Source organism: Excalfactoria chinensis, chromosome 7 (genome assembly GCF_039878825.1).
Source record: "Excalfactoria chinensis isolate bCotChi1 chromosome 7, bCotChi1.hap2, whole genome shotgun sequence".
NCBI classification, from domain to species: domain Eukaryota; kingdom Metazoa; phylum Chordata; class Aves; order Galliformes; family Phasianidae; genus Excalfactoria; species Excalfactoria chinensis.
The window spans coordinates 13727735-13744312 of record NC_092831.1 but is presented as its reverse complement, the minus strand read 5'-3'; the positions used below and the strand labels follow the sequence as shown (position 1 = coordinate 13744312).

The following is a 16578-nucleotide window of genomic DNA, read 5'->3' as shown; positions in this document are numbered from 1 at the left end:
ATTTTCTGTGCTGTTTACTGTTCTTCTGTGGGCTGTCAGGTTTCCGCACTGGGGAAAGGCTTGTAAATGGAGTGGGGGGGCGGCGGGTCTGCACGGAGGGGCTATGGGCGGGGGGGGGAACAGGAGGAGCACAGACATGGCCTTTATCACAGCCTAGGGGATGTGTGGCTCATAAATCCGACCCAGGCAGATAGGGGATAAATCATCCCTGCTTGGGCATTGGTGGTTACCCATGGTTAGAAATTAACTTTGTGTTGGATGAGTCCCAGGCTGTGGGATGGGATGGGAAGGCTGCTCTGGGCAGCGTGCCTCCCACCCAGCCCCGGGGCCAGGCTGCAGCCGGAGAGCGGGTGCCCAGTGCCTGCCCCGGCCGGCAGGGCCACTGGGTGCAATTAAACTGTGAGCCGATGAAGCAAGCGGATGCTGCGGCCAAATCTGCACTGCAGGCAATGCCCTGGCACCTGCGGCAAGCTGGCCGTGCTCTGGCGCTCTGATCTTTGGTTGTGGCTGCTGTACCAAGCTCAGGGAATGGAGAGGCACTGTGTGGGAAAGATGGGGGCTTGAGGGGCAAGGTGGGGAGGGGTGCGCTTACTGTGAGGTTTCTCTTCCCATGCAGCTGCCAGCTAGGGTTGGGCAAAGCTGTGGCTTTGCAGGCCGTGCACCGTGTGGATGTGTAATCTCTGGTCCTTGTGTTTCTGCAGGTGGGAGGATGCAGCAAAGCCTGCAGCCCCCAGTTCCCCATCTTCTTCCTCCTCTCTGTCCTCGGCTCTCCCTTGAGCATCCCCAAACCCTGCCCCATCCAGTGTCAGTGCATCCCGGGGCACTTTGACACCTCTGCCTGCAGCAGTCCCCAAAGGATACCTCCCATCCTTCTGCTCTGTGCCCACAGCTGGGACCCTGCCATCCCCGAGTCCCACTGTGCCCACCAATGGGGCAGGGCGGTGAGGATGTCCCTTCCAGCTCCCAAGGCTGGACTCACTCCTGGCCTGCTCTCTAATAGCTCTTCAGCTTTCCTTTCTAACGAGGCTCTAATTGGAAGCCGGTTGTACTTCCCTTCCCCTCTCCTCAGAGCTCTCCGGTCCCAGTGCTGCAGGGCGATTAAGCTGAGGTTTTGGGTTTTTTTAATATGGCAGAATTATTTTGGAAGGGCCAGGATGGTTACATGACGGGCTTCTTGAAAAACCCCAGGCTTCGCCTTTCAGACGGGGCCTTTTCAAGTGGTTTTGCACAGTACACATCTCTGGGCAGCGACCGTCTCGAACAGTTACTGTTAATTATAGATGCCTCTTTCCCGCTCGCCCATTACTCAAAGGATTTTTGTGTGTTTTAACAGTGTTTTACATCAGCCTGAATAAGACTCTATTCAGTGTTTCCGAGAGCTGGAACTCGGGCATCCCCTGCTGTATGTGCCGTGCTCTCCCCTCCCTCTGCCTCCTGGGACCGGGCAGCATCATGCCGGGCTCCTCGGATGTGCAAAGCCTTTGTGTTTGCTAGATGACCAACTGGATGCCCAACGGGAGACCTAGGGGAACCCTCCCCCTAGGAGAAGAACTCATCTCTTGTCCCGTGACAACCAAGTTATTCTATGCATCCTTGGGGTCAGACCTTTCCCAGGGTGCGCCCCGCTTTGGAGCAGGGAGGCAACTGCGGGGCACATTGGTGTTGTCCAGGCAGAGCCCCGTGATGGGGGGGACGTCATCTGGGCACCTCCACAACCTTCGTCTCCTGCAGTCCAGCATATAGGGCACTGTGGTCAGGCCCATTTATAAAGCTGGTAAATATATCGGCAGGGTTTGTGTCCCCTCCAAAGGTCAATATTTGTGCAGAGTTTAATTTTAACTTAACAAGCAGTTGTTTGCAGAGGCTGCCCTGTTTGTGAGTGCATGTATGTGCTTCTCCACTGATCGATGCTCACAGGGTGCAAGCAGTGTGTGTGCGTGCATGCACCCATGTGCCAGGCACTGAGGGCTGGCAGTGGGTACCCGCTCCCCGGAATGCTGCGGGCTGAGGGACACAGGCCAGCGCCATGCGGTCCGGAGGACACGGATGCTATGGGGACAGGGTCTGCGGCTGAGGCTATAAATGCAACCCACAGACCTCTGGTGGAGGTGACAGCGGGCAAAATGTGCCCCGTGTGGCTCTGCACAGCAGCACATAGGGACAGCGGCTTCCCAGCCTGTTCTGACCAGTGCCGTGTGCTTGCTGCAGCTGCCCCTGCTCTTTCCCTCGCTATCCCCTTGTGAGCCCCTGTGGGTTTTGTGGCTCTCACTCATTTTCTGGCAACATGCAGCTCCGAGCTGAGCGCATCAGTCAGGCTTTGCGCAGGGCTTGGGCTCCCAGTGCTGTCCTCTGGCTGCTCCCACACTCTGAAAAATGTCACGGTCCAGCATCACCACCAGACCAGTTTCATCCCTCTCTGGCTTCCACCTTGCCAAGCAGGGTAAGCTGGAACCACGGACACACCTGTGCCTGGCTGTAGGTGGTGGTGATTTTGGAGAGATCCAGAGGCAGATGTCCTGGTACCTTGGTGCTCTGTCTTTCTGCACCCCCAGCCAAAATCCAATGCCACGGGGCTGGCCACACATCCCCAGCTGTATCCCAGCAGGATAAAGCAGGGCTGGGGGCTGGCATGTAACCCCTTGGGATACAGGTCATCATGGGTACCTGTGGAGCATCCCTGCTTGACTCTGATACCCACTCTCAGCCCATCTCACCTAGGGCGTGGAGAGCACTATCTGCTGGAAAACAGGAGAGCAGCAGTAGGCATGGCCAGGGCAGGGACGAGAGCCACAGCTGGGACAAGAGCTGTGCAGCCATGGTCCCTCAAGGCTACCTCACTTAGGGCAGGAGGGGAGCACATGGCCAGGAGAAGCATGGCTGGGAGGGAGCCGCCAGGCCTCCGTGTTTTGCAGCCTGCCTTTGTGGGCATTGAGGTTTGGTTTACTCCTTTCTGCTCTTTTCCTCTTTCTCTCCAGGCCTCGGGGCTGCTGACCTCAAAGGGAAAGCGGGCTGCGAGGGACAGCATTGGGGCTGGGCAGGGGTAAACACGGGGCTGAGGCTGGCCAGGCAGTGGGTGACGGGGTGAGGTCATGCCGTGACGTCAGCCCTGTGGCTTTGGGGACAGCCGTGGTTAGGCTGCCTGAGGAGGGGCGGCTGTTTTCCTACAGCTCTGTCGCTTGATCCCAGTGCCCGTCTAACTTATAAAGTTTAATGGCCAGTTTAAGTGGTTCGTGCCATGGGCACCTTGTTGCCAGTTTTAGGTTTTTAATTTGGAAACTTTCCCCTCTGTGGTTGGGGTGGAAGGACTCAGGTCCACTCGGGGCCGGTAATTGGGATGTGCGGGTACTGAGCAGATGGTCCAGAGGGCTCTTTTCCCATCACTGGTGTCAGTGGGACATGGGCGGCATGAAAGGTGAGCTGCAGTAGCCCCGTACCCCCCCACTGCCAACACTGTCATGGAATGCATTCAGCAACTGCTCCTGATTGGTGCTGGGGGCACACATTGCTGCAGGAGCATCCTCACCCCACAGCCCTTGGGAGATGCTAGAAGTGCAGGTGGCCAGAGCAAGGCAGCATCCCCACTGTGCAGGCTGTAAGGCCATGCCATGAGCATCCCAGCTCCCAGCTGGGTCTGGAGCAGTTCTGGTTGGGGCCGCTATGAGCTACAAGGCAGAGCAGGCAAAGAGTGTGCACCTTGCGGGTTGAACTCCCTTTGGGTGGGCACCCGGAGCACTGTCTATAAATAACAAGCGGAGCAGTGCTCTGGAGGAGCAGAGGAGTGGCCTTGGTTTACCAGCATGTTCCTACCATGGCTTTCAAGTGGTTCCCCTGTGTGTCCGTGCCAGCTGCTGGCACATCTGCACCCTGGGGGCCGTGGGGTGTGCCGGCAGAAGGTGGGCAGCACTCAGCCCCAGCTCACCCGCTGCGGTGCCACGTGGGCACAGAGCTGGTGACGGAGCCCCAGAGCAGCCCTGCCTTTGCCAGGCCTGTAATTGATTCCTGTTCTCTTGCTTGGGCCATAGATGTGCTGGCATTCTCTGAAGAGACATGTTTTTTGAATTTTGAGGTGGTCAGAGAGGCTCGCATCCTCAGCTTCTGGAGGCAGGGGGCTTGAGGGGAACTTGGTCACTCTGTTTTGGGGCTGCTGACAAATAATCCTACACTGAACCAAAAGGAAGTAGAAAAACAGAATGGAAATGGCAAGGCTTTTAAAAAGGGGTGGGCAAACCCATCAGTGCAAGGCATTGCTGCATGGAGCAGTCAAGGGCTGGAGATGGGGCTGTGAGCAGAGTGCACAGAGCCTTAGAACAGCAGGCACCAGGGTGGACGAACGGAGGAGCAGGAGGAAACGTCCGTGCAACAGGAGGAAGAGAGCCTGGCAGCACTCCAGGCATGCTGCCGGGCTGGGTGTGATTTCCTCTTTGCCACGCATGAAGAGCTGGCCAGCATCCGTACTCTGGGTGAGCATGGGGCAGAGCAATACTGCTGTCACGGAGTTGAGAATTTGGGTCACCTAGTCTTTGACAGCATGGCAGCCCTGAGAGCTGTGGGAAATGGCTGGGAGCATCCTGTACCCTGCCCCAGCCCTGCAGGAGCCGTTCAGGTTCCAAAGCTAAACCTCATGGGGCAGAGAAAGATGAGGATGTGGTCCCTCTGTGTCCCTGCAGCCCCGCTGGGATCCCATCTCTCTCTCAAGAGGGGACAGCTCCTGACAGGGTGTTTTATTTGCAGCAGGTGCCTGAAACCCAACCCACTGCCCTGCTCTCCCTCCCCTCACCGGGGGATGAACCCGGCTGGGGGCACGGCTGTGCAGGGTCAGACCCATATGGGCTCCCCCTGGCCAGGGTTGTCCCCATGTGACACCAATGAGCTGCTCCTGCTGTGGGCAACAAGCGCGTAATGCCTGATTTCACAGCGCCAGCGTGCCGAGCTTGCTTGTGACAATGATCTTCTTTTCTGGTCGACCCCGACCTGCAGCCCAAGGACACTTGTCACCTCCTGAGATGGGTACCATGATGGCCTCATCCAGCCCTCTCTGCAACTGTTCTCTCCCAGTGCCACTTCCTGCTCATCCCCCTGCACCCTGCGCTGCTGGCTGAGCTCATTCAGCTCTGACCAGGCTTACAGCATGGAATGCAGAGCTGCCGCTGGCTGTCCTCCAGCCTAAACATCCCCACCCCATGCTGCGACACGAGCTGATAATGTGGCAGGTATCTCGTGCCCAGCCTGCGACCTACAGGCGCACGGCCTTGGAGGCTGTCACTTATCTCCTCCATGCGTGCACGCTGTCTCTCGTCCTCAAGCAATATTCTCAGCGCCTCTGGTTTTGCTCTGGGCCAAACCCACATGCACATTGCCCGAGACCGACTCCGAACAGGCTCCTTTGATGAGCAGGGCTTAAATATATATTTGGCATTCCAGCGGCAGCGTGCCGAGCGCAGCTCAGGGTGTGAAAGTGTTTGCTTGACAAACGCCGGAGGCTCTCGCCTCTCTGCTGGCCCTGGGGACTCACAGGAGAGAAATGTCAAGGAATTTTTCACCTCTGTTTTGTTTGATGTTTTTATTTTGTTTTCCTTCTGAGGGTGCGTTTGTAATGCTGGTGATTGGCAGCCCCAAGGCTTGAGCCCCCTCCTTCCCTGGGACGGGGATGGGGTTGGGATCTCCATCCTCAGTGCCCGTGCAGCAAGTGGTCTGCAGTGCTGGGGTGCAGATCCAGGAAGGTTCTGTATGAGGAGGATGAAGAAGGCAGAGCATCCCCTGCTGTCCAGGTGTGACAGCCTGCACCCCAACTGTAAACGGGGAGGGGGTCCCATGGCAACCGGTTTGGTTTCAGAGCTCATGTTTTCTGTGTGTGCTGGAGCACGTTGAGATCCTGGCCAGCTCTTTGGGAGACTGAGTCTGTGTGTTCCCAGCTGTCCCTGTTGTAATCCCTCCTGAAAGAGAATCCTCTATTCTGCTTCATTCCTGTTATCTGCCAGCAGTGCAGCCTGGCCCTAAATCATCCCCAGCTCCCCCTCTGATGCATGCTCCCACCATTGGGATGCTGGGGTCTTTGGGGCTAAGATTTGGACAAGGGAGGAAGGAAGGATAAGGGGTGAGAGCCTGGGGGACTATGAAGAAGGGGGGTTTTCCCCAGGGTTTGGCTTGGGCTCTTCCAGATTTCCTTCCTTGCCTGCTGAAGAATCACTGACTTGTCTGGCAGAGTGCAGGCCTATGGATTTCCTGGGCAGTGAGCCCCTTTCATGTGGCCGTTTGCAAACTCTCATGACATCACCGGGGGCTGCTCCTCCTGGAGACAAACCCAGTGCTTTTTAGGGCTTTGCCACCCCATGCCCCAGCCTGTGTGTTTTGGCCAGGGGGGGACCCTGGGAACCGCATCCAAGAACGGCTGCTCTGGCACAGAGACGGCACGGGGCCACGGGCAGGGGGAGAGCAGCGCGTCCCCTGCTGAATAAACATGGGCTGGCCAGGCTGGAGGGGGCTTTTCCAGGCTGGACCACACCCCGGGGGGCTATTTTTGCCATGAATGAAGGGGCTGTGTGCTCGCCAGGCAGCCTAGCCTCCTTCCACTGCTGCTGTGCTGAGAGCAAGCCTGACACTCAATCTGCTGCCTGGCCAAGACCCAACATCTGTGCTGAGCAGCTGGGCAGTGCCCGTGGGACACCTGGGCACCACGGGACACCTGGGCACCATAGGGACAGCTGGGCATCATGGGGATACCTGGGTCCTGCCACAGGTGGGCTCTGCTCAGTTGGACATCTGGGCACTATGGGAAAAACTAGGCACCATGGGGGTATCTGAGCATGGGCACAGTTGGGCAATGCCTGCAGGGACACTGGCCACCAGACTCAACTGGTCATCACCCAGAAGGGACATCTCCATCACCAGGGCACTGCTGAAGGGGATGTATGCCCCTGCTTTCTCTGGGCTGGGTGGTACCATGCCAGGGATGGTGCTGGCTGCAGAAATGGGAAACATGGGCTGTCACCAGCAAGGGGAGGTGACGGTGACTCAGTAGTGTGCCAGCAGGGGTGCCAGTGCTTCTAGGGCATGTCAGACCCTGTCCTGCCAACCCACTGTGCCCAGCAAGATGCCAGCATCAGCCCAGGGATTAGCCCTGCTGTCCCTTCTGCATTTCCTGCTGCAGTTTCGGGTGAGGATGGGACCGCGTCCCAGGGGCTGCCCCTCTGGCCGGGTGCGCCCATGCCGAGAAGGAACTGCAAAGCCACCAGGGAGGAACAGCTCAGTCTGGTCCTGAGCGCACCCAGATTTCCCCCAGATCTCTTAATCTCACTTGGCTCAGCCCCAGGCTTCTTCTGCTTGGAGCCTTGGTGGCACAGCTAATCCCCAGCGGGCTCAGGGTCACGCTGGGTGCAGCACCCCCCCACACCACTCTTAGGCTTTGCTTTTCTAGGGGCTGCTGCTGGCATGGCACAAGCCCTGATTGTCCCCTCCCTGCCCCATGCTCTCACTCCTCAGCCAGCATCACTGCCGTAGGGAAGCCATGAGTGTTTGTTCCCATGAGCTTGTCAGTGCCGGGTGGAGCTGGGGCACAGCATCCCACTTGCCACTGTCCCTTATCGCCGTGTGGCACCCATGTGATTCATCAGGTGTGGCTTTGTTTCCGTCACCCCACTTTGCAGGAAGTTTCCTGGCTGGCCCCCTAGGTGCAATAACAAGCCAGGATAAGCTGGCCGACCTTCCTGAGAAACCCTACAATAACAAACCAGCGCTATGCGTCCAGCTTTCCTGGATGGACAATAATAAACCAGCATGAGCTGGCATGCCTTGCAGCGTAACCCTGCAATAATAGAGCTGAATGATGCATCCACCCGACAGTGGCAAGCTGGCACAAGCCACCCAGCTCCCTTGCCAAGAGGGGTCCCCAGGAAAAGCTGGATGCTGAGCTCAAGACTGGCACATGCCCGCAGCCAGCATTGAGCTGGGTGTGCCACAGCAGCCCCTTGTCCCTGGTGCAGCTGTACCCATTGCCTCACCGACTCTCCATTCCCTCGAATCGGTCCCTGGGAGCTGGAAGAGCAGCAGGAGGGCAGGGCAGGGCAGGACCCCGGCATCCCCGCTGCCGTGCGGCAGCACAATGCGCTGCATGCTGTAATCCAACCCGCGGGAACAGCACAAGGGGAAAAGAAAAGAGTATTGAGCAGCGGGCCGCTGCGGTCACCGGGCTGCATAGACTGCTGGTTGTTAAGCGGGTGCCTCGCTCGCAAAGGCCGCCTTGATGAAGTGTGAGACGGCACTTACGGAGGGACGCGGGCAGGCATTTTCGCTCCATCTTCCGCTCACAGTGCCGCTCTTTATGTGCCTGACATTTGCTTGCTGGAAAGGCCTTGAAAGTAGGGGGAAAGGAAAACATCACCCACAGCAGGGCCATGAGCATTGCCAGGAGGAGTGCGGGGCTGTGCCAGGCTGTGCCGTGCCGTGCCGTGCCAAGCTGTGCCAGGCTGTGCTGCTTGGCCGCCCTGGCTTCGCCGCCCGCTGTTCCCTGGGGTGACCCCATCACCTCTATCACCTCTCTCAGCTCCGAGCTGCCTTCTCCAGCCGGCACAGCTGCTTCCTGCCAGGTGTGTGCGGTGCTGGCTCTGTGCCGGGGAAGCCCTGGCCATCCTACCCTTCCTGCACCGTGCCAGCGCCGCTCCTGGCTGCTGCTGCTGCGTGCCTGCATGGGATGAGGTGTTGGGGATGCTGCAGGGTCAGAGCTTGGGCACATCCCTCTGCAGTCCCTATGCTTGATCCCAACCAGAAGGCAGCAGCTTAGATGTGTCCTCTCACAGGTAGGATCCCTTGCTGGTGGCATAGACCTGTTCTCCTCTCTGCACATCCCAGGGTGAATCCCTGAGCTGTTGGCAGCACAAACCCTGCTGCGAAGGTGGCAGCAGCCCAGCCACGAGGCACAGCAATGCCCGAGCCATGAAGCCGTTCTCCTGCCCACCACAGGCTGCTTGCTAGAGCATCACCACGCTTTGCTATGTCAGCACAATGCCAGCTGCCATGCTCGTCCTGCTCCCAGGCCACTGCTCCATCACGCTACTTCTGCAGATCTTCTGTTGGGGCCAACCTGGGGAAGCCGTGCTCCCCACCCCCCGGCCCACACCCCTTGGCTCCTGGCCCCTGTAGGAATTATTAAGTGTGCCCCTGTGGAGCATGTGCTGAGGCTGGCCGCGGGAATGTGGGCAGATCTGACATACAAGCCACAGCAGCCAGGCTGTAATTTCCAAACAGGCCCCGTTCGCTCTGTTTTCCAGTTAAAAATATATTAAAAAATAGGAATGTGGGGTTTGTAGCAAGGAATGTTGGTAACCGCTTTGAACGTCTGGTGTGATAATGAAAGGGTCAGTCCCCAGCTTTGAGCGCGACCGATTTAGACTCTGGTGCTTGGCATGAGCACGGGGGCCCAGCACCATCCCTCCAGCCTGCAGCCCTGCGCCAGGGGATGGTGATGCTGCTTCATCCACGGGTGACACAGCCAAGGGGACATCTGAAGTCCCATATCTCTTACAGCCCCTTGCAAAAGGAGCGTGGGCAGGGATGGGTGAAGGCAGGGCAGTGAGGATGAATGCTGTGTCTGGGCTGCATCTCCTTGTGGGCTGTCCTCGCTGAGCACAGGTGCTGTGTCCCAGCCCCCCCTTGCTTGGCAGCCCCCCCAGCTTGGCTAATCTCAGTGTTCAGGCTGTGTTAGTGAGCATCCTGTGCTGGTGCTGCAACCTTGAGCAGCTCCTGATACTGGAGCATGGCGCTTGGCCTTGCAGGCAGGTAGTCATAACACGGGGTGACCCCCCCTCCCAGCTCTTCAGGCACCGTGGTGGGGGAACCTGGCTGGCACCCCTTGTGTCCCAGCTCTCACAGTGAAGTAATCAGAGAAAAACAAGGCTCCAGCAGTCAGGGCTCAAGCCATACTGGGGACAACAAGCCGGCTGCAGTGGGGTTTGGCTCTGCGATGTACTGAAGCCATGGGGCAAATAGGAGATGTCACCCACAGCCACATCTAGTCCCTCTACCAGACCCTTTGGGGACACCTCCTTGTCCCTCACATCCTCCGGGGCCATCAGGTGGCTGCTGGCTGGCACAGCATGCTCTGCTCCCTGCTGAGTCACAGCTCTGTGGGGAAACTCTCCCAGCTCCACTCATAAACCCATTGATTTCCCTTCGGGTCGGTGCCCAGCAGCCTCCCATCCCGTTCCCGTGTGGGTGAGCTGCGGCCACCCGATGGCTCAGAGCTGCCTGCTGACTCCCAGATTCCAGCCCAGGCTTGCAGCAGCTCCTTCCCAGAGCCACGGGCAGTGGGTGCCCTGTACCTGCAGCCCCGTCTGCTCCCATGGGTCGCTCGGTGTCAGGGGACAGCAGCAGGGTGCTGGCACCGGCACCAAGTGGCTGTGCAGGGACTCCCCTGCCCCACAGGGGCACTGACCCGCACAGTGCTATCTGGTACACTTTGCTCACTCTGCCGCCGTTCCTGGCTTTCCTGGGAGCTGCTGTTTGCTTTTCTCTGAATTATGACTCCAGCTCGTGCCTTTGATCTAGGCTGTGTCGGCCACCCGATGCCAGCCCCTCTGCTGCCTTTGAAGTGCAGGCAGTCCCCTTCCCAGCATTGGACACCACTTTCGCAGCCTGGGGAGCAACCCTGGCCCTGGGGGGCTGACACATCCAGTGTGAAAGCACTCAGGGATGTCCAAAGCGCTCAGCATCCCTCATCCTCCCCTGGATCTTATGCTGGGCCAGCGTTGCTCACAGCCCAGAGGTGGCACTGCAGGGTGGTGAGCAGCCCCGAGGATGCTGCAGGGCTTGGACAGAGCACTGCTGTCTGCTTTGGCAGTGGGCAGGGACACAGATGCTGGCCAGAAAGCAGACCCCAATGGCATGTCTGTCCTGCAGCTACGAGGTCTTTCATGATTTCTTCTCCAGCAGGAGGGCTGAGAGCTGCAGGGAAGGTGCCCTTCAGGACACCAGCCCTGCCCTCCCCAGCACAGAGTGCTGGGGGTCTCTGCCTGCCCTCTCTGCCCTTGGGACGCTGTCCCAGGCTCTGGGCTCTGGCCTTGAGTGGGTCTGAGTGTCTCCATCCCCACCCCGCTTCCCCATCCTGGGGAGGAATCAGCCTTATCTGTTACACTTTGTTCTCCTGCTGTCTGGGTGTGGAGCTGAGCAGAGGTTACTGCTGGACCTTTGACACACACACATACAAGGAGAAACAAACAGCCCGGCATGCACCCATAGTTACACTCATCACACATGCATACACCTGCACATGTGTACATCTGCACATCACTCAGCACCCCCCCCCTCCAACCCCAGCACACAGATGCATTTCCCCAGCCCTGCACCCATGCCTTCTTTTCTGCACCCCTTCATAGCCATTGTGCCCTAGGTACCCTGCAAGGTCCCTGCACATGTTGGCACAGCCCTCAGGCTGTGAGCACCATCCCTCAGAGAGCACAAGCACCAGGGGGACTTCTCTGCATTGGCACTGGATGTGTTTTATGCTGCATGTGTGGGCATCGCTGCAAGAGGCTGTGGCAAGGCAGGGGGTCTTTACCCCCACAGTGTGCCCGGGGTCCTGCCATGCCCAAAGCTTGTGTACCTTATCAGCATGCCTTCGTGCTGCTTCTGCTGGGGAAGCCACAGCCCTTCCCATGTGATCTTATCTTCAGCGGTTCATGAATGACATGTGAGTGACTGCCCTGACCTCTGCCATCTTTCTCCTAAGGAGAAAGTGGAGCAGGTTGTGCAGCAGTGTGTGTGTGGGTGCCTGCGTGAGCATGTGCATGCACAACTGGGGAGCAACTGCATCCCCGCAAGTGGTGGTGCAGCACTAGGGCAGAGCCATGCTGTGGTCCCTGTGGTGAAGCACAGAGTCCTGCAGGTGGGCACACACAGCCCCTTTGCTGCTGCCCAGCACAAGGCAGGGTGTCCTGGCAGGAGCTGGCCCCTCCTGGAGCCATTCCCAGCCCTGGTGCTGGCAGTGGGGTGACAGTGTCTCCGGCCTCTCCACAGAACCTGCCCCAAATTTGCAGCGCAGGAGACGGGCACGCATTCACCTCTGCTCTGCGGCAGCTCTACATGGTGGTGACGCTGCAGGAGGCCAAGCAGGCTCGGAAAAGGCATCACCCAGGTAAGGAGCTCCTGTCTGGGAGGTGGGGGAATGAGGAATACTCCTGGGTCAAGCCTCCTTCCCAGGGGAATGGGAATGAGGACCTGGATGCAGCCCACTCCCCTTTGCTTTGAGCTGAGCTCCCCTTGTTCCCAGTGTGGGTTTGGGTGATGCTCTGTGCTCCCTTAGCTCAACCCCAAATTGCATCTCTCCCTTCCGGCACCAGAGGACATCAAGGACCTGGCGCCTACTGCAGAAACCTCAGGGCTCCCCGACCCGGCACCCCAATCCCCAGCGGACAAAACAGCATCTTTGAGTGAGGAAGCCACGGTGAGCATGGTGCTGGGAACAGCCTGTTCTTGCCAGCAGTGGGATGGGGCTTCATGGACTGGATGGGGGTTCAAGCCAGCTGCTGCATGGTCTGCTGCCCACAGTGCCCAGCCTTTGTTCTCTGCACTGTGCAGCCCAGCCCTGTGTCCCACCAGTGTGGGCTGGGGGGCTTGTCTTGGTTCTTGGCACATCCCATTCCCTGCACGCTGGTTGGGAGGCACGTGGGCTTGTTGCACACGTGTTGTAGCAGTGCGCCATGGGGTGTCACTGCTCTCACTTGCACCCATCCTGCATCAACCCCCCCTAGGGGACTGACATTGCCTCCCCTTTGCTCACAGCCGACCTCCTCCCCGGTGCAGAAGCCCCGGCTACCCATGGCCAAGGCCAAGACAAAGAAGGCAAAAGGGCTCTTCAGCTGAAAGACTGCTGCTTCTGTCCTGAAGGTCTCTGCTCCTGCAGCACCTGTGAGAGGCTGTGTGGATCACCACATGTCCTCTCATCTGTATCTCCCCGTGGATCCTTCTGGGGTCATTCCCCATTGCCAGGGAGATGGGGTCTCTTGTCCGCCTGCTGATATCTCAGGGGACCCTTTGGTGCTTCTGCCCAGATGCAGATCCCAGGCTGCCTGTGTGGACCTGGGGGTAGTAGGAGGGATGCTGTCATGTGGGTGCCAAGGCAGATGCTGCAGGACTTTGGTGGGGTTTGGCTTTGGGTGGATGACAGTGCATCCTGCCCTTATGTCAGTTTGCAATAAAGAGCTGTGTCTGGGTGACATTCCTTCTCCCACTGCTCTGCCCCTCTTCTACCCATGGTACTGAGACAAGGGTGCAAGCCCTGGTGCAGTTGAGTCTCTCAGCAGCCCTGCAGCATATTACAGATGCTCTCTATACTCAAAGTAGCATTTCTGCCCCTTCACGCACCATCCATCCAATCCATCCTTCCATCCCTCCATGCCTTCATCCTTCCATGTATGCATCTCCTCTCCTAGCTCTTGTCTCTGTGCTCTTCCTTTTGAAACTGGGAAGCCACTCCCATACCCAATCCAGCTCCTAAAATAGCAGCAGGGTCCCGTGCCCCTGCCTGCCCCTGGCTCCCCAGGGTTGGGCTGGCCACAGGCTCACTGCTTTCTCTCAATGGTGGCAAGGGGGAAACAAAAACATCCGGAGCAGCCCCTGTGTCTGTAGAAGGGGAATGAAAGGGCCTTTGCAGGGCCATGGCCGGCCAGTCCCAGGGCGAGAGGTTTTTATATTTCCTCTCCAAGGGAGCAGCATGCAGGGCAGAGTGGGTGATGGGAAGGGGAAGCCATGGGGTGGGGATCATGTGCCCGTACCCTTGTGTCCTGCCTTCTCCTGTCTCAGTACAACCCAGGAACCTTTGGAACAGGCGCCTGCGGGCTGTAGGGCAACAGGGGCTCTGGGGCAGAGCTCTGGGGCTCTCAGGGCTTTCCCAACCACATTGCTTCCTTCTGCGTGAAAGAGTTGGGGCTGTGCCCCATCTCCAACATGGGTCAGCGCTGCCTGGAGGGCATGGGCTGAGGGCAAGGACCTGTTGCTGAGACACATCCTGTCCCAGGGCATGGGAAGGATGGGCTGCGGGAGCAGAGATGAAAACAGATCAGAGCTGTCAGTGAGAAGAAGAGCTCTGCCAATACCCCCAGCCCAATGGCTCCAGCACGGGGATGAGGTGCCTTCCTGGCCCAGGTTGACGCCAACTGCATGGAGTGTCACCTTGCATTGTCCCAGCCCTGCCTGCTGGGGTCTCCTTCCCTGTCCCCACCCCCTCCTCCCTGGAGCCGGCTGGATTTGAGCTCCCGACACACATTAAAGGCCACAAGTTCGGCCTCAGCCTCCATAAATTTGATTCCATAAATATTAGTTTTCGCAAGGTTTAATGAAGCCGTTATGCCGGGCACGGCCCAGCACCCCGACCCGTGCCCTTAATAAGGGCTCTGTGGCCTCGATTAAAGGGACCTTTCAATCGCTGTCAAGTATTTTTAGAAAAGGAAAAGAAAAAAAAAAAAAAAAGAGAGAGAGGAGAAGAAGACGACCAAGGCAGCGAATAGGGAGAGGAAAATCCCAAACCCAACCAGTGCAAAAATAGAGAAATAGCACCACCTAGACTGCATCTCCAGGCTCCGCCGTCCGCTTACCCTGCACTGTGCTCTGCTCCGGGCAGCCCTGCGGGGCCTGGTGCCAGCCCAGTGCCAGCCTGGTACCATTCTGGTGTCTGCAGGATGCTGCTGGTTGGAGGCTGCAGTGCTGTTGGTTGAGGGGGTGAAGATGAAGAGTGGAGGAAAGAGGGACTTGGGTGAGGTGAGGACACAGCCGGGAGCAGTGAATGGGGTTGGTCCTTACAGTGCCTAAGAGTGGCTGGGTGCTGCGGGAGATTCTGGAAGGTAATTCCTCCTCATACCCCAGTGCTGTGGCTGCAAACATCCCTTTCCACCAGTCCCTGGGCAGACAGCCCCCTCCACTGGCTGCCCAGCCACACCTGGGGTCTGGTCTGTGTGCCGGCAGGGATACAAGCTGGTGACAGGATATGGATGCTGTGATCAGTGCTGAGCCCCGTCTATGACAGTGCCCCTGGAAGGGGTTGCAGAGAACTTGGTGGTGTCCCCAGCCACTCCTGAGGTGCTTCCTGGTGGGCTGCTCTTCATATCTGGGCAGTGTTTATGAGCAGGTAACTCTCCCATGTCCCATTTCCCATGCAGGAGTCGGGCCATCCCCACAGGTCCCTGCTGCATGGAGACACAGCAGACTCTGCATTGAGGGGCAGAAGCCTGTCAGTTCTTGCCATGCCCAGAGCCAATGCAGGGTGCTGGGGCCCCTGGAGTCACAGTCACAACCAAAGTCAGTTCCCTGTTTGCATCTCTGTGTCTCCAGGGGACATGGATTTTGTTCCAATGAGGGCAGAGCCAGGCTGCTGCCAGTCTGGAGCTGGATAGGGGACAGGCATCTGTGACATGTGTGCTGCAGAGACTGTTTGAGTCTGGTTTTGAATCAGAGAGGCAGGGAGCTGGGATTGCCCCACCAGCAGGAGTGCAGAGCAGCGTGCAACCTTAGCTCAGGCTCTGCTCCTCCTGTGCCCGTGATGCACTGTGAGCTGTGCCCTTCCTGCAGCCCCAGAGAGAGGGACAAGGAGAGGTTCTGTGATAGCTCTCTGCCCTTCCTTCTGTCTCCCATTGGATGCTATGCTGGAAGAGTCAGCTGAGATGTGCAAGTGTTAGGGCAGGGGACCGCAGGCAGAGCTTGCTCCATCACATGTGGGAGCATCAAGACATCACACATCCTGGGCTGTGGCTTCGAAGGTGGCTTGCACCTTCGTGCAAGCTCTGACCCTGATGCAGACACCTCTCTGCAGCTTTGCTCTGCATCTCCTGCAAAGGAAACAGTCCTCCGTGGCTGCTGGATAGCAACATCCCAAGTTCATGGGTGCTGCTGGTAGCATCCCGCTGCCTGGATGGCTCTGTCTCCATCGCCCAGTACAGACCTGCAGCTATTCCAGCCTGGCCTTGCCATGTGCCCACTCAAGGGATGTGAGGGGCTGTCCCTGCCAAGGTGGTGTTCATAGGGCCATCCCGAGGCACTGCCTCACCTGGGAAGGACATAGGGAACTTGCAGGGGTGCAAGCAGAGTGCAGCCGGACCCCTCCCAGGCATGCAGCTGGGGGAGAACCAGGGGGGCCCCGTGAACCCTCGCTCCTGAAATCAGGGTGTTGTATTTACTTTCCCCTTTTGGCAGCTAGAAGGGGAAGCCCATCCCAGCCCCTCATTGTTGTCTCAGCGAGTTAATCAGATGCCATAATCCTGTTGTGGAAATATCGGGCCTCCCTGGAAACAATGGGGAGCGAGAATATTGTGGTTAAATTTCAACCAGCTGCCTCCCTGCTCTGTTTGATCCCCGCCCGCAGGCCCGGGCCCCTGGCGAGCAGGCGGCGCGGCGGGGGCCGGAGCCCCGGGGGTGCCACCTTGTGCCCGGGGGTGTCCCGGGGTGGGGGGCGGCGGGCCGGACGGGCGGCGGGGGCGGCCCCGAGGGGCAGGTGGCGGGGTGGGCTGCGGGGCTCGGCCGGTGGGAGGAGGCTGCGGGCGGCCCGGGGCAGGTTCCGCGGGGAGGAGGCGAGGGAGGGAGGGCACTGGGAGGCTGGGA

The 16578-nt window shown here is 58.6% G+C and overlaps 1 protein-coding gene across 2 annotated transcripts in view; it reads left to right on the top strand.

Moving 5' to 3' along the window:
- NHEJ1 (non-homologous end joining factor 1) overlaps positions 1-13195 on the top strand; it is a 31318-nt gene extending 18123 nt beyond the window's left edge. Inside the window, exons 6-8 of one of the 2 annotated variants that reach the window (XM_072342147.1) lie at positions 12007-12124; positions 12330-12433; positions 12772-13195. In XM_072342147.1, coding sequence (XP_072198248.1) covers positions 12007-12124; positions 12330-12433; positions 12772-12852 — 303 coding nt within the window. In that variant the 3' untranslated portion in view covers positions 12853-13195. Of the gene's footprint in view, positions 1-12006; positions 12125-12292; positions 12434-12771 lie in introns of both variants that reach the window. The other variant, XM_072342148.1, reaches the window with a different exon arrangement.
- Positions 13196-16578: the final 3383 nt, after the last annotated feature.